The sequence below is a fragment of the Corylus avellana genome, chromosome 1 (assembly GCF_965113065.1).
Source record: "Corylus avellana chromosome 1, dhCorAvel1.hap1.2, whole genome shotgun sequence".
NCBI classification, from domain to species: Eukaryota; Viridiplantae; Streptophyta; class Magnoliopsida; order Fagales; family Betulaceae; genus Corylus; species Corylus avellana.
This window is the reverse complement of record NC_142490.1, coordinates 28672344-28690348: the sequence shown is the minus strand read 5'-3', so window position 1 is coordinate 28690348 and position 18005 is coordinate 28672344. Positions and strand designations below refer to the sequence as shown.

The 18005-nt window shown below is 41.8% G+C and overlaps 1 protein-coding gene across 2 annotated transcripts in view; it reads left to right on the top strand.

Moving 5' to 3' along the window:
* The window catches only part of LOC132172946 (uncharacterized), a 70728-nt gene extending 53746 nt beyond the window's left edge, over window positions 1-16982 (top strand). The window contains exons 9-11 of one of the 2 annotated variants that reach the window (XM_088518924.1): window positions 179-243; window positions 1556-1652; window positions 16088-16982. In XM_088518924.1, coding sequence (XP_088375050.1) covers window positions 179-243; window positions 1556-1652; window positions 16088-16215 — 290 coding nt within the window. In that variant the 3' untranslated portion in view covers window positions 16216-16982. The remainder of the gene's footprint in view (window positions 1-178; window positions 244-1555; window positions 1653-16087) is intronic. The other variant, XM_059584509.2, reaches the window with a different exon arrangement.
* Window positions 16983-18005: the final 1023 nt, after the last annotated feature.

Sequence of the window (18005 nt, the reverse complement as noted above, 5' to 3'; positions counted from 1 at the left end):
TTTATAATTAAAAATTCCATCATAGTTTACTGAGACATTAGTCAGGTTTTTTTATTTTTTTTTATTTTATTTTTTCTCTCAATTATCTTATTTACATCTCTATTTGTGGCTCAATGAATAATAATCTGGTTTTGGAAATAACATTGACGACTGCACTTTTGTTTCTTCTAAATTTTAGAAATGGAGAAACTGCAGCTATTCATGATCGTTTCTGGATATTATGATTCACAGAAGAACTTCAAGGTTTGAGACATTCTTGTATTCTATTTTGCATTCCTTTCTTTTTGTTAGGATTTCAATAAAAGGAAAATTATTGAATCACTTGTTGAGTTTTGGACTGTTATCAAATTGCTCCCTTAGTTTCTATTTTAATCTTTTAACTCCTACCCAATCAATCCTTCTATACAGATTTTGTCAATATTATTTCACGGAGTCCACATAAATCTACAATTATACAATTTTCCAAAAGAAAGGAAAATAAAAATAAAAATGCCCACAAGCCATCCCTTTGTTACGTGTGGCCACCCTCTCTTTTACAAAAGCAGGGTGGTTGCGAGCCACCACGCTCTGTTATGGTGTTGCAGTGAGTCACTCCCCTCTGTTACAGGCTGACTGGGAGTTGGTCTTCCTTCGAGTTGGCCATGAGCTACCCTTGATTTTTCTTTTCTTTTTTTTCTTTTTTTTTTTCTTCTTTTATTTTAAAAAAAGATATGATGTTAAATCACCACTTATCCTAAAAGTTTAAGCTTGTAAGGAGAGACAAACTCAAAGAGTTAAAAGATAAAAATAAAAATTCATGGAGCGATTTGATATATGTCCAAAACTCAATGAGTGATTTAGTAACTTTACCTTCAATTAAAACACGGGTATCATCATGAGGACTTAGCATCATGTCTGCTATGGCAAAAAGACCATCTACTTATCTAACAGTATGGCTTATTGCTGCATAGGTACATCTAAAGCTATAACCCTCCCCCAGACACCCACCCCCAAAGATGTACTCCACTAAACACATTTTGATTTTGATGTGGTTTTAATCCCAGCAATGAGTCAAATTTTGGTTTTTAAGAAAAAAAAAATGGGTATTTTAGGAGAAAGAAAAATGGTCATGTGTGCCACGTGATCACTTTTCCATTCATTTTAACTTTCAACGCTAATAGAATGGCATTTTGATAGTTTATGGTAGTTTGACATATCCTATCAAAAATGTCACTCTATCAGCAAGGAAAGAGTGGTTTTACCGAAGTGGTTTTACCTTGGAGAGTTTTTTGTCGTAAACAAAAAAAAAAAAAAATAATAATAATAATAAAAAGGAAAGAAAGAAAGAAAGAAAGAAAGAAGAAGAAGAAGAAGAAGAGAGAGGGTAGTTTGACATATCCATATGCTAGTTTTTAAAATTTTGGTGGGGTAAATGAAAAAGTGCAGGAGTTTGAGAAACCAAAGTGTATTTTCCTCAATATTTTTATAGTTGTCCTAATGGTTTAATGATTGTGTTGCTTCCACTATTTAATCATGAAGATTACTAACATTACATGTTATTCTGTGTGTAATTTAGAGAGAGATCCTGGTCTCTGCTGAATCTACAGAGCTTATGAGGAACCTTATTTGTTTCTTCGAGTCTCGACTGCCATTCAAAGTTCTCCATCAACCAGGCAACTTATGTTGCAAAGTTATAAATCTTGTAGAATTGTTCACCTATAAATCTTGTAGAATTGTTCACCTGTAAATCTCTGCTTATTTAATCCTCATGATTACACACCTATTTTTTGAATATTGTCCACCATCCCAAGTTGGATTTTTTTTTTTTTTAACAAAAGAAAAAAGGCTAAGTTTTTGGTGAATTGAAAAACCTCAATGAAAATTGTGAATTCTACAGCCAGAATTTAAATCGCCAACCTTTATAAGATAGTTTAGACAATTAAGTATTTCAAATGATAGCTTAGTGTCTACCTAGTGTTCACCCCCAGCAACTATAAGGTCCTAGGGACTCTCTCATCAACTTACTTGTATTTTCAGCTGTCGTATAATCCTGTTTATCTTCTACCTTGGTTACCCAGTATAACTTGCATTGACGAAAAAGAAAATACACCAAAGAAAGGCCACAAAACAAAAGAAAGAGAATCTGACGAGTTGATGAGAGCCATTTCTCTGTCGTGGTTTTCTTGCGTGCTGTGTTGACGGTATTGTAGGGGCTTTTGTGGGAAGTTTAATCGATGCATTATTCCCATAGAAAATGAATATCTATTCTATGGAAATAGATCCTGGGAATAAAATTCTAACCAAAGGGGTCTATTACGTATTAGAAACATGCCCTAAGACTTATTTCTTGTAGGCATTCATAAACTCCACTTGGTTACAAGACTACCACTAAGGCTCCTACTCTCAAGGTGAGTGCAAGAATGTCATTAGTCTAGATGGCCATGGGCTAGCACAAAGGCCCCTACAAGCTTGTGACAAAGCATGGTAGGGGTGGTAAAACAGGTTGGCGGGTCAACCCGAACACAACCTGGTCGACCTGCCACCCGTTTAGCCTCAACCCAGATATGATCCGTTTAGATAAACGGGTGAAAATGTAAAACCCGGACACAACACGGTAAATTACCGTGTAACCCGATACTACCTGTCTGACCTATTTAAAATAACGGGTCGTGTCGGATTAACACGACTCGTTTAACTTGCGGGTCATAACGGGTTAATATGACCTGTTTAGCTACGGGTCATCTCGGGTTGACAGGACCCAACACGACCCGTTTGAAGGAAAAGTTTTTTTTTTTTTTTTTTTTTTTTTTTTTTTTTTTTTTAATGAAGGGAAAAGTGATGTTTCTTAGATAAAGTACAAGGAAGAAGCTTTGCTAATTCTACAACTTGATCTTGGTAGCTCTGGCTTACAGCTACAACATGTAAATCCATCTTGTCTGGCTCTCATTTTTTACTAATTAATTGTTCATTGTTTAATATGAAAAAGATAAAGATCACATTTTTGTATATATTTCTCTCTAAAACACTATGCTTTTTGTTTATATTGTGTGAGGCAGAGTAGTGGTGTCTAAAATGGCTTCGACGCCACCACAGTGTTCAATCACGGCCACCAAGTTGTACCAAAACTGCCGGTACCCACAAAACCAATAGCACCATCTCTTGAATAACCACCACCAAAGCAACCACCAGAACCATCGTTATTGGGTCAACACCACCACCACCACCAACGTGTCCATTGCAAAGCCTCTACCTGTACCTTTATCTTTGCCTCTGCCTTTGCGAGTATATCAGACATTTCACATCCCCTTCTAATTCGACAAAGAATTTGAATCAGAGAAAGCAAGAGCTCGAAGAAATTAAGAACGTGATACACAGCAAGAAAGAGGGAGACTTGGAGACGGTGGGTGCGGTGAAATCCGGCGACTCAAAGACGCAAAGTTGGAGAGGGAGACTCAGACTCGGAGATGGAGAGGGCTGGGCATGGAGGAAGTCAAGCTGTCGAGGGGCTCTAGAGAGAGCGAGAGAGAGGGGAGAGAGTTGTGCTGTGCTGGTGAAGAGAGGGAGAGAAGGCTACAGGGCCTTCAGGTTTAGGTTTTTAAATTTTTTCACTTTTCCTTTTTTTTTTTTTTTAAAAAAAAAGGTTCAGATGGGTCACCCGTGGGTCAAGTGGGTTGACTCGATTATGACTCAAACCCATTTAGGTTAAACCCAAATCTTGTAACTTTGTGTCATGCTCATGTCGGGTTTGTAAGTGTGTCAAAATTGCCACCCCTACAGCATGGTGAAGAACCTGTTATAGGAGTTATGAGTGTGAACATAAGCATAAAACATATAACCCACACATGAGTTACCAAAACTTCTCTTAAGGCCCTCTGCCAGCATTCATATCTCGATAAAGCTGCTTAGCTTGATAAACTTCCAATCTATATCAGAATTTGTAGCATTATTATGAGCATTCTAAAAGCCACTTGCTCTCTGATAAGCTTCCCACCTACAAGTTCTTAGTTTATGTTTATACATGGTGTTGGGTCATGGATCAGCTGAGTTGGGCTAGGTAAAACAATTTGCCAGCCCATCCCCAGGGTTCAGTAATTTTTACTGTTCACCATGTTTACACTCGGCAACTTTAGGCCCACTCGAGCCCAGTGAACAATGCTCGGTTATAAGGCTCGGTAAACCGAACCTCACATGAATATGAATTCCCGAGAAGTACTCTCGGAATATTAGATATATCTGAATAGATGCCCTATTTACTGTTCCTCAAATATATTGTTGACACGTGGACCCTCGGTAAGTCCACAGTGTTAGATGAACAGGAACAACCCGATGTCTATAAAAGGAGGGTCCCCTCTCACTATTTTGGGTAACTTCTTTTTCCCTCCAGAACTGAATATTTTGCATACACTTTGTTCCTTCCATAATCTTCCAAGTTATATTTCTCTTCAACACTGTGACTAACTTAGGCATCGGAGCTTTTCCCGGCAGGACAACGCCGGCAGCTTTGATCCTTTTTCTTTGTTTTTCATACCCAGTTAATTCCTCGGTCATCAAGCCATCCGTAGGGCCCATTCCACGTCATCATTCGGAAAACTGCTCAAACAGTTTGGCGCCATCTGTGGGAATTCGATTTTTATCGGTTCTTACTAATCTCAAATATTCCGATATGGTGAACACACCCCCACACCCTGATACACCTCCACATCCTACCCCAAATGTCCAAACAGATATTCCTGGAACATCACACGATCCAAATCCCCAGACAGCCTTGTTGGAAGGTTTCATGAAGCGAATAGCCGAATCTATCGAAGCTATGAAGAAACAAGATGAAGAGATCGTCTCTAGATTACCTCCTAGAGAAGATTCGGCACTAAAAAGAAGGCAAGAGGACTCTTTAAGGGAGCCACCACCATCAACCCGACAACAATCAACTCGACAAGACGCTGGAAGTTCAGTACGAGGAAGTCACCGTACTGCCCGAACCAAGGAGAACTCTCACCAATGAGGGCCCAACAATGATTCACAACCTAGTGGCAAATCACACCATGGGGAATCTAGTCATGTCAAAACCCATCATAGTCATTCCCAGTGTAGCCATTCCCATCATGGTCGGTCACATTATGTCAAACCTGCGGAGGTGGCTGTGAATAAAGATGTTGAGGATCTTAAAGAAAAGTACGAAAAAATGGCTTTCTTAATTGAAAATTGAGAAAACTGGTCTGCCACTGAGGATCTTATGTAGCACACCAATTTGCCTTTTACTGATCGGGTGATGAGATTTCCGCTGCCTGGTAGTTTTAAGGTTCCTCGGGTTGGTGAGTATGATGGAAGTGGAGATTCATCCGACCATATGGAAAGTTTCCGAGCTCACATCATCCTTCATGAAACTCCTAACGAAATCACTTGCCAAGCTTTCCCTTTAACTCTAAGGGGGGTTGCCAAAGAATGGTTTGGAAGTCTGAGTCCTAAGTCTGTTGATAGTTTTGATTACCTTGGGCAGCAGTTCTTAGGACAATTCCTTGCCGTTCGAAGAAGGAAGAAGAACCCAGCATATCTACTATCTCTCGTACAAGGAAAAAACGAGTCTCTGAAAGATTATATGTTACGGTTCAATCGGGAGAAACTAATGGTAGAAAGTCCAAATGAACAGACAATTCTTTCAGCATTGATGCACGACATAAAGACTGAAGGGCCTTTGATGGCCGAATTAGCCAAAAAACCGAAAACAGGAACTCTTCGACAGTTCAACAACAAAGCTGAAAAGTTCATCAATCAAGAAGAAACTATCTCAGCTTTGATGAAATCTAAAGCTGCCAAGAGTAAGCCTGCCTCTGACTCAGTTAGAACAAAACCAAAGACTTTTGTCGATAAGAAGAAAAGAGATCAGTAGAATTTGAAGACTCTGGAAAGGAAGATTGATCTACCACCCAGACCAAGTCAGCATCAACAATATGTGGGATGGACACCTCTAAACACAACTGTTTATAAGGTGTTCATGGAAGGTAGAAAGGACCCGAGTTTCGGATGGCCAGGAAAGATGAAGGCTCTTCCCCAAAACCGCAGCACTCAGAAGTTCTGTGAGTATCATAATGATCATGGACATCAAATTGAGGATTGTATTAGTCTTCGGTTCGAGATTGAAAAGTTCCTAAGGAATGGAAAGTTGCTAAACTTCTTAGCTGAGGAAAATGGCAAAAGGAAGGATCATCAGGATGGTCAGGGTCAACAATCGGGACAGCACAATGGCCGACTGCGCAACCAAAGGCAGAGACTAGATGAATTGAGGGTATCTCAGAACAAGCAACAAAGTCCCCAAAATCAAACCATAGTTGCAGAAATCCGAACGATCTCAGGAGGCTTTGCAAGTGGAGGAGAATCAAGTTCGACAAGGAAAGCCTACATCAAGCAAGCGAGAATGGAAGAAATATTTGCGCTTGAAAAACCCTCAAAGGTACAGAAAAAGGAGCCGAGCATCCTGACATTCTCAGAGGAAGATGCGAAAGATATTTCCATGCCACATGATGACGCCTTGGTAATAACTCTAACGGTGGCTAATCATGCTGTTCACTGGGCTTTGGTGGACAATGGAAGTTCAGCTGATATCCTTTATTGGACCGTTGTTCAACAATTGGGCATCGGCCGAGACAAGTTGATACCCTTCCTATCACCATCGATAGGGTTCGCAGGTGAGCATGTCCAACCCATCGGAATGATTTCTCTTCCAGTCATAGCAGGAACCGCCCCTAAATAATCCACTATCATGGTGGACTTTTTGGTGATTGACCGGCCGTCAGCTTACAATATAATCATTGGTCGTCCAGCTTTGAATCAACTGAGGGCTGTGACTTCTACCTATCACTTAAAGTTGAAATTCCCAACAGCCGAGGGGGTAGGCAAGGTTAAAGGTGCCTGAGAAAAACATGGCAATTGCTGAGGAGGTAGACAAGCTGCTTAAAGCTCAGTTTATCGAGAAAGCACATTATCCTGATTGGTTATCCAATGTGGTGATGGTTAAGTAGTCCTCTGGGAAATGGAGGATGTGCGTAGATTTTACCGATCTTAACGAGGCTTGCCCAAAGGATAGTTTTCCATTACCCCATATCAGCTCGTTGGTTGACACAACAGCAAGGTATGAGTTGCTGAGCTTTATGGACGCCTTCTCTGGCTATAATCAAATTTTCATGCATCCATCCGATCAAGAAAAGACAGCATTCATCACTGACCGAGCTTGTACTGTTACAAAGTCATGCCATTTGGTTTGAAAAATGCCGGTGCAACTTATCAAAGGTTGGTAAACAAGATGTTTCAAGAACAAATCGAGAAGAACATGCAGGTTTTTGTTGATGACATGCTGGTCAAGACCAAGCTACGGGTAGATCATGTGACAGACTTGTAGGAAGCATTCAAGACATTGAAGCGTTTCAAAATGAAGCTGAATCCCACAAAGTGTGCATTTGGAGTTTCATCTGGGAAGTTCCTCAGTTATATGGTGTCCAGCCGAGGAATTGAGGCCAATCCAGAGAAGATCCAAGCAGTATTAGATATGCAATCTCCGAAGAATACAAAGCAAGTTCAGCAGTTGAGTGGTAGAATTGCGGCATTCAATAGATTCATCTCTCGGTCCACAGATAAATGTCTCCCATTCTTTAAAATTTTACGTAAATTTCGAATGGTCCGAGGAATGCGAACAAGCATTCAAGCAACTCAAGAGGTATCTGGTCAGTGCAGCTTTGATTCGAGAAGAAGAGGGAGTTCAGAAGCCGGTTTACTTCATCAGCCGAGCATTGCATGGCGCCGAGGAGAGATATGTACAGATGGAGAAACTTGCTTTCGCCTTGGTAATTGCCTCCAGAAAGCTCCAACCGTACTTTCAAGCTCATACAATCAATGTTTTGACCGAGTATCCATTGAAGAAAGTACTCCGGAAGTTGGACTTGTCTGGTCGGTTAGTCAACTGGGCAATCGAAATTAGCGAATTCGACATCCATTTTATCTCACGTAGTGCTGTCAAAGGCTAAGCTCTTGCAGACTTTGTGGTAGAATCCACCAACATGCAAGACCTGGAGGATTGGCCGAAAGAGAAGACGTGGGTAATTTATGTGGATGGTTCTTCTACCAAGAATAGCGGCAGAGCTTGAGTGGTTATGATCACACCGGAGGGAAGGGAGTTAAAAAATTCGCTAAAGTTAGAGTTCAAGACTACTAACAATGAAGCCGAGTATGAAGCTGTGGTAGCCGGACTCGGCTTAGCCCAAGAGATGGAGGCGGAATTTGTAAAAGATCGAAGTGATTCTCAGGTTATTGTCGGCCACGTTCGTGGTGAATTCAAAGCTAAGGGCAGCAAGATGAAGCTTTACTTATCTAAAGTTCAAGATATGCAAAAAGCTTTCAAGAAATTCTGCATTGTTAAAATCCCAAGAGAAGAGAATGAGAAAGCGGACCATCTAGCTCGGTTAGGCTCTTCAACCAAGGATGAAGTGGGAGAATCCGACCAGCCAATACAAATTTTGCAACAACCTTCCATCATTGAGAAGGTTCTGATTTTGACTATCGAAGTCATGCCCGTTTGGGCTGAAGAAATTATCGGCTACCTTGAAAAGGGAATTCTTCTGGGAGATAAGAGGAAGGCGGTACAGTTGAAACGAAAGGCTGCTCAGTTCACCTTGGTCAATGACGCTCTTTTTAAACGGGGCTTTATGTTGCCTCTCCTCAAGTGTGTTTCCAAAGAAGAGGGCGATTATATCCTCAGGGAGATTCATGAAGGAATCTGTGGCAGTCACTCAGAGGCCCGTATATTAACACACAAAGCAGTTAGAGCAGGATTTTTCTGGCCGAGTATGAATCAAGACTCCATACATATTGTCAAAACTTGTGATAGCTGTCAACGCTTTGCCAACATTATCAAGCAGCCTCCCGAGGAACTTAGTTCGGTCTCCTCGCCATGGCCATTCTCACAGTGGGGGGTGGATATAGTAGGGCCATTACCTGCAGGAAAGGGGGGAGTTCGGTTTGCTGTGGTCGCCGTTGATTATTTCACCAAGTGTGCAGAAGCGGAAGCTCTGGTAAGTATTACAGCAAAAAACATCGAGAAATTTCTCTGGAAGAGTGTCATTTCTCGATATGGGATTCCTCATGCCTTTGTTACAGACAATGGCAAGCAGTTTGACTGTGATTCCTTTCAAGGCTGGTGTGCCGGACTTCATGTTCGGCAATACTTCTCATCCCCATGACATCCTCAAGCAAATGGACAGGTAGAAGCAACGAACAAAACCATATTTAAGATCCTGAAAAATAAGCTCGGTCAGTACAAAGGAAACTAGGCGGAAGACCTTCCCGAGGTTCTATGGGCATACCGAACCACCAAAAGAACTCCTACTGAAGAAACCCCTTATGCATTAGCTTACGGAACCGAAGCTGTCATCCCTGCTGAGGTTGGGTCGAGGAGTTTTCGAGTGGACACATTCAACCTCGATTTCAATGGCGAGGGTCTGAAGCTGCATTTAGATTTGCTACAAGAAAAACAAGATTAGGCCCAGGTTACTATGGCAGCATACCAGCAGAGGTTAGCTCGGTATTTCAACCGACGGGTTAAGCATCGCAGTTTCCAAGTTAGAGATTTGGTTTTGAAAAAAGTCATCCTTGCAACCAAAGATGCAACTGATGGAAAGCTAGCACCAAACTGGGAAGGACCGTACAAAGTGATCAAATGTGGCAAAGCAGGAGCATACCATCTCACAAACTCCGAAGGAAAACAACTCCACCGACCATGGAATGCTGAACATCTTAAGAAGTATTTTGTATAAAATTATAATTCTCAGAGCGTCACTTTTGTTGTACTCTTGTTATAACGAATAAATGCATATGAATGAAGGATCCTCTGAGGTTATAATCATGCAGAAATCTTAAGTATGTGGCAGACCATGATTTTAATTAACGTTCGGAGAAAACATTCGAGTAAAGCATTCTCCAAAAAGCCACCTTTGGAAAGGTGTCTATAGCACTTTCCAACCCTTCAATAAAATATAGCCGGAGAATTCCCGAACATCACTCGGTATATTCTCTCTAAGGCACCTTCATCAAGGAAAAATTCGGGAATGTAGCTGAACAAGCATTTTCCGAACTCATCACCTTTACCCCAAAGGTTTTACTTTGGAGGAATATAGCCGGAGAATTTCCCAACCTTTGTTCGGAGAAATTTCACTAAGGCGCTTCCCCAAAGATGAAGTTCATAAATCTAATCAGACTATACTAAGGCGAAATATAGCCGGAGAGTTTTCTGAATTTCATTTGGTGAAGTTTCACTAAGGCGCTTTCCCGAACATAAGCCTTTACTCCAAAAGGTTCCACCTCGGAGAAATATAGCTAGAGAATTTCCCGAACTTTGTTCGGCGAACACATCACTAAGGCGCTTTCCCGAGGAAGAAGTTCATAGGCCTAACTAAACCACAGCATTTTCCAAGTTTAAAACCTTTTCCCCAAGCACTAGCCTAAAGCGAAATATTCAACCATCATGTTCAAAACGCGATGTTCTTACAAGCAATGCATCCTCAGTAAAACATGCAGCAAGTTGTAATTCACACTTACAAGAGGATCGAGATTTTACACCTCATTAAGATTTCCATCAGTATAAATTAAATTTATAACCTATGGGAATCAAGGGGGTATACATAGCATGAAATTGCTAAAATCAATAACTAAGTCAATATACATAATTGATATGAATCTCGACGAATAAACAAAAATTTCTTTTATTATCAAAGTTAAAGTAGTTAGTTACAAAAAGAGATATGTCATCTTGGTGGTTATAATTGGGAAATCAAGCAAGTGCATGGTCCCACTCTTCGTCAGATGCAGCCACTGATTTCTCCGAGTCATCAGGTGCTTCAGCACGCTCGACCACAGTAGAAGATTCCCTAGTCTGACGCCAAGCAAACGGATTGAAGCCAAAAACTGTGATGCCTTTATAGTCGGGCATCTGCTCCTGACCAATTATAGCAATCTTTGAAATGGCCTTTTCAGTAGGAGGAACATCTTCAGGTTTGATTGTGTTAAGGTCGACACCCTCGGGAAGATTCTTCGATCAACTGCGGAAAGTTTCAAAACCTGAGATGAAACCTATGCCCCAAGCATAGTCTCGGCCCCAAGAAGCAAACGAAAGCTGCTTATAAAAACTCTGAGCTTTCTCCTTGTATCTGATCACTTGTTCCTTAGCTCGAGAGAATTTTCCCTTGAAAGTTTAGTTTTCTTCTCAGCTGATTTTTGTTTCTTTCTATCCACTAGAAGTTGCTCTTCGGCTACCTTCGATTTGCCTTCAGCCACCTCAGCTCTAGTACACTGAGTAGCCGAGTATCTCTGAGCTGCTTCCAGCTCTTCAGAGACTAGATTAATGCGAGACTCGGTAGCTCGGCATTGGAGTTCGGCCTCAGCATGTTTTTCTTTAAGAAGAGCAGCTTCATCTTCCAAGGCAGAATAATCAATCAGCAACTTTCTATTTTTGGTTCTCTCAGCTACCGACTGGGCTCATTGTTTTCGAATCTGAGAATAAGCTTGAGAACACCGAGCTTCCAAATTGGTAATTTGCTGTTTAGCAAGGAGGAGCTCGTTGCCTTGCTGAGAGGACAGCTCTTGAACTCGTTTTAGCTCAGCCTCGGCCTCTTCAAGTTTCTTCTTGGTATTTTCGATTTCCAGGGTCGAGCTCTCAGCAAGACTCTCCTTAAGCCGGGTAGCTCCATCCTCGAGAGTCGAAAAATCAGCCAGTAAACTCTCATATTTTACCTTCTCAACAGCTAGCTCGGATTCCAATTCTTGAGACTGAGAAACAGCTTGAGCACTTTGAGCCTCCAGACTGGCAACCTGCTCACCCGAGAGAAGGAGCTCATTCCCTTGCCGAGAGGACAACTCTTGCAGTCGTTTTACTTCAGCTTCAGCATCTACAAGTTTCCTCTTAGTATCCTCGGTCTCTAGAGCCGAGTTCTCTGCAAACTTTCTGAAGTGGAGATAGTAGTTCAAACTGTGCATTGATCCCTTTAAAAGGAAAAGTGTTAAAATCACTAATATTATCTTTAAAGGGAATAGAGAAACAAAAAGCAATTTATCCCCCAATTTACCTCCAGCTAGTGGTACAGCATGGGTTCCATCACTTCTTTCGGAAGCTGGGCCCTAACTTCTGGCGAACTGTTAGCTGCAATCAGATTCACCAGAGCAGCAAAAGGGTTCCCGAGCCAGTTGTCACTTAACCGAGAAAGGGGCTCCCCAAAGGACCAAGTGATTGGATCAGGTGTACGCTCTGCCAAGGAATCAGCTGCTCGCGAAGCATCAGCAAAATTCTCCATAGGAACACTCGGTGGCCAAGATGACTCTCCAAGAGGGACTAATTCCCCACCAGCTGGGAAGTTGAAATCAGCTCCAGCAATTCCACCAGCGGCTGCTACAAGTTCTGCATCTGGCTGCTCAGCATCTTCAGACACACCAACCACCTCTTCAGCAACTCTATGCTCAGCAATTATGGGCTCTGTGGTTGTTTGCACATCAGCAGCAGGCTCGATGGTCGAGGGTTCAGCAGTCACAAGGTCCTCGGCATCCTGAGCTCCAGCACTTGAGGTTTCTGTATGTGCATACTCGGGATGCATGACTAAGCTCTCAGCCTCAGTCTGACCAGGATAAATCACAACGAGAGGCTGTTCCAGTGGCATGTTGGAGGCAAGATCCTTAAGGATATGACCAACGTCAATTGGGATTTCTTCCTCGGAGTCAGAAGAGCTTAGCTGTATAGCCTCGGTAGGAGTGGAGGAAAGAGGGACGGCCGAGAGTGGGGTAACATCCAGAACTTCAGAAGCAGGAACTTCAGCTCTAACAAGTGTGAGAGAAGAAGATGGAGGACTCCAGTTTGCAAGAAGAACGTCTCGGGTTGATGTGCCTTGTCCTCCCAGGAATTCCCTAACTCCCCTAAGGACCGAGGAATACGCTCGGATGTGAGGAGCAGGCTATTCAACATTAGGAGTTGTATCTGGTACCGTTACTGCTGCTTTAGGGACCGAGTGTGCCTCAGTCTTCTCTACCTCCAATTCGACAGTTGGCCTTGTTGCTTGCGAACTACCCTCAGTTCCCTTCTTCTTCTTCTTTTTCTTTTTCTCTAGAGAAGGGACCTCAGGATCTTCTGGCTCGTCGGCAATTACCAAGGAAACCCTTGTAGCAATTGGTGCAGAAGGTTTTTTCGGGAAAGCATCCTCGGTTTTTCTCTTGCCCTTTCCTTTAGAGGACCCTCCAACCCCGACAGTCCTTCGTTTGGGAGACTCGGCAGCCCTAGCAGTTGGTCTTCTCGACACCTCTGAAATTGGAACTCTCAGTGGGGCAGCTTCCACCAGTCTTGCAGGTGCAGGAGTCCACACATATCGCCTCAGGTTCTCATCAACCATGAGGGCATCGTAATCCATCTCTAGAGGATGAAGCTCGGCATGATCCAATACGTCCCTTACACGCTTCGCCTCCTCCCTATTTAAACTCGGTTCTTGTTGACTTGAAAGCAGATGTCAAGATTAGCTTTGCTGCAAAAAGATATAGTAAATAAATGTGAAGCTCGGTTTTTACCTCGGTTTGAGGGAGCAATAGTTTCCCGAGGGACACTTGGGTCCCTGATTACTTCTGAAGGTGAAAATTCCCAATCACCTTGGACAAAAAAGAATTCGTCTTTCCACCCCTTGTTGCTGGAGTAGGTACGACTGAAGGTGAGGAGCTTCATCTTTTTTCGAAGTTGGAAGGTGAACAAAAATTCGGTTCTGGAACACTTTGTTAGCAGGTAAATTTTTAGAAATTCCACGACTGTGAGTAGATGCTCCACTCCGAGAATCTTTAGCCAAACGACCATGCAGGCAAAGAATACCCTCCATCCATTCGGAGCTAACTGATGAGGAGCTATTCGAATATAGCATCCGAATATAGCTCAATAGCTCCTGAACTATCCTCGGGAGGGGAAGCCTCAGCCCTATTCGGAACATGTCCAAATAGACACAAATCTCGTTACTGTCAGCATCCACTATTGCTCCAACATTGTTGGTGTCAAAGCGTAGCTGAACTAAATCAGGGATGTGCCAACTTTCACGAATTTCAGGCTCATCACGTTCTGACAGCTTTGATTCCCAAGTGATTGGGTGTAAAGCACCCAATACACTAGGAACATCCTCAACCCTACGACTCATCAAGTATCGATGGTAAGGAAATATAAGACGAGGGATGGAAGTAAGGCCCTGTTGAAACAATATGTGGGTAACGCTCAAGCGAAGACGATTGACTGAGTGTTTGATTAAAGGAAGAAGGAAATCAAGGTAATGGAGTACGGGGCAGTTTGGGTGGATAAAAGGCTCGGCCGAAGGAACAGACTCGACCGAGGTTCTGAAATATACTACTCTTAAAAAGTAATACTCGGCCAAAAGGTCCGAGTGAAGGAGTGCCAGATTGGAAAGAGGGGATGTCAACAAAAGCTCAGAAGGGCAACAATGGCTTCAAATGAAGAAAAAGTGAAGAATGAACGAAGGGGAAGAGAGGTTTTTAAAAGATTTTCAAAGAGAAGACCGAATCGACGCATTTAATGCCCTAGGATATAGGGTTCGTCGAAGGGGCGCCTTTTCATCTCTTATTCTCCGCGCAGAAACTGACGCGTGGCCACTACAAAGCTTAAACCACAGAGAATTCGACGCGTGGTTCTCAAAAGGCAGAGGTAAATCCTTAAAATGTTCTAAATACTATTTTTTGAAAATTTGAAATTTCAAAAGTTTGGAATTTAGGAGCCAAATTCGTTTTGTTTTGCCAAAAACAAAACTGAACCTATAAAACAGCTGACCCATTTTAGGAAATATGAAATTTCCAAATATCTGTTATATTAGGAAATTTGGGGGTAACTGTTGGGTCATGGATCAGCTGAGTTGGCCTTGGTAAAACAATTTGCCGGCCCATCCCCATGGCTCGATCATTTTACTGTTCACCATGTTTACACTCGGCAACTTTAGGCCCACCCGAGCCCAGTGAAGAATGCTCGATTATAAGGCTTGGTAAACCGAACCTCACATGAATATGAATTCCCGAAAAGTACTCTCGGAATATTAGATATATCTGAATAAATGCCCTATTTACTGTTCCTCAAATATATTGTTGACACGTGGACCCTCGGTAAGTCCACAGTGTTAGATGAAGAGGAACAACCTGATGCCTATAAAAGGGGGGTCACCTCTCACTATTTTGGGTAACTTCTTTTTCCCTCTAGAACTGAATATTTTGCATACACTTTGTTCCTTCCATAATCTTCCAAGTTATGTTTCTCTTCAACACTGTGACTAACTTAGGCATCGGAGCTTTTCCCGGCCGGACAACGCCGACAGCTTTGATCATGTTTCTTTGTTTTTCATACCCAATTAATTCCTCGGTCATCAAGCCATCTGCAGGGCCCATTCCACGTCATCATTCGGAAAACTGTTCAAACACATGGCATATGTATTCCAATCATCCACGATTCATTCAAATTAAAAAATAAATAAAATAAATGATTTATCCATGATAGCTCTATTTATAATGAACTGAAACTTCATGTTTTTTAATATTCCTAGCTCTAATTCCTAAGTAATGATTCTAAAATGAGATCCGAGACAACGAGATTATTATCCTCAAATACATAACCCAAAGTAAAAAGTGTGATGGTATTTTGGGTTTGACCTAGTCTGTCACCAAATGACACTATAATGAATGACATCTTCAGGATGATATAAATTTAAATCATGGGTTTGGCATGACTGGAAACTTTTGCAGCTAGAGCTTTTGACATGCTTAACCAATTGTTAAGTGTTTCTTATTCCTTTTTTTTTTTTTCTGAAGGAGGATGATGTCAGTTTGTATAGTTGAAACAAATTGTTAACTTTTCGGATTGACATGGCAGTCCAAATTGCAACCTACCTGAAATGATCTCATTAGTACAGTTGAATAAACCATTCATTGCAGTTTTCTATTCCTTAATCTCAAAAATGACGCTACAAACAAATCTCACTGGCATATTTGCCAAAGATGCCTGTGTGCTTATTCTCAATAATTTGGAATGGAATTAAACCTTAACGTGGTGCTTATACAGGTATTAGAGACGAGATGAAAGCATTTGAGGTCAACAAGGTTACATCTAGGAAGACCATTGAACGCCTTTTAGAAGAATTTGGGGGGGCATCAAAAGGCTACATGGATTGTGGACCAGAGAAAATTTGAGTTGGAAGATATATGTTTGTTGGGTCATATTTCGGCTGGGTTGGGCCCAGTTCAAACCTACCGGCCCATTCCCCACGCTTGGTCATTTTTACTGTTCAGAATAAATTCATGTTCGGCAGACTTAGGCTTATGTAGATTATATTATCGACACTCGGTTATCAGGCTCGGTTAGCCGAGCCTGAGGCAGGTACCGAGCGTTACCCTCAGGAAATGATGAACATATCTGAATAAATATCCTATTTGATGTTCCCCGATATATTGTTGACATGTGGACCCTCGGAAAAAGTCCACAGTGTCAGATGAACAGGTACAATCCAATGCCTATAAAAGGGGGGTCCCCTCTCACTATTTCGGTAACTTTTTTGACCCTCAGATTTAAATACTTGCTTATCTTTTCCTTGATATATAATTTCCCAGTTCATCTTCCCTTTGAACAACTTGACTAACTTAGGCATCGGAGCTTACACCGGCCGGACAACGCCGGCAGCTTTGATCCCTTTTTCTTATCTCATTCCCAGCTCAACGTTCGGTAATCAAATATTGTGCTGGCCCCTTTTTCCACGTCATCATTCAGAAAACTGCTTCAACAATGTTCATAATAATAACATACAAAACCCTGTCAACGCATGCGTATTGATGAGATTGAATTAGGGTGATTATTATGTTCAGCAACTGTGCCGTCATGGATGATGTACGCTAATGATGGGGCATGGATTGTGGAAATCTAATTTAATGGGCAGCCATTCAACCCTGCAACTTAGAATTATGATGGTTTTTATATACTATGTGAATGTATTCTTTCTACAAAATCAGTTCCAGGTTATTGCAAATCTATTCTCAATGTCGGAATGCACAAGAATGTCGTTGAAAACTGTAGTTTATTCAGTTGAACACGTATGCTTGTTTGATGAAGTTTTCAAAGAGAGTTTTTCGATTTTAGGTTTGAAAATGTGAAAATTGAGAAGTAATGTCCATGGGGCTTGTATTTTAAAAAGAATTGTTTGTCGGGTCCATGTGTGAAAATTTGTTTAATAAACTGGAAAGTATTTTTAAAAAATAAAATTGAAAAGAGTTTCCTAATCATAAAAACATAAAAAGACAAATGGAGTTTGGCTTCGCCGAATGAAAGTTGGCACCCCTTCATCGGAGGGTTGGTGGTGGCATACCTCCACGCTCCACTGTGGGAGTGGATGGATGATTCATCCTTGTGACTCTATGTGAACAGTAGAGGTGGAAGACACGCCTCCATGCGGAGGTGGAAGATAGAACGCCCACCTCCCCCCCATCACCCCCCTCTCTCCCCTGCGGGTGAAGGTAGATAATGGAGGTAGGAGGAACTAACCATGGAGGCCAAGCGCCATCTTTTTATTTTTTTTATAAATAGAAAGTATTTTCTGCATAAAAAAAAAGTGAATATTTTTTGTAAGCTTTTTTTGAAAGCCAAGTTGAACATCTTCAATGTTGCACACCAGCCGCCGGATGAGAAGGAATGTTTCCTTCTGGACACCAAACCCACCTCCCACCGCCTTACATGATGAGATTTTGGAGGACCCCCTTAGAGGAGAAGAGTTGATCACTAACCCCTTTTGAGAGAGACATATAAAGAATCCTCATAGGGAACTCCGAAATCAAGTTGACAAAATAAGTTTGGAGGTGATGAGTGGAGTCCTATTTCTTGAGGAGTGCCTTGTTGTGCTAAAGAGAAAGGGTTGGAAAGGACTGACTAGACTTATGAAGGATTGAGGGAAGATCCTTTGGAATGCAGATTTGGATTGATTAGATTCATAGGA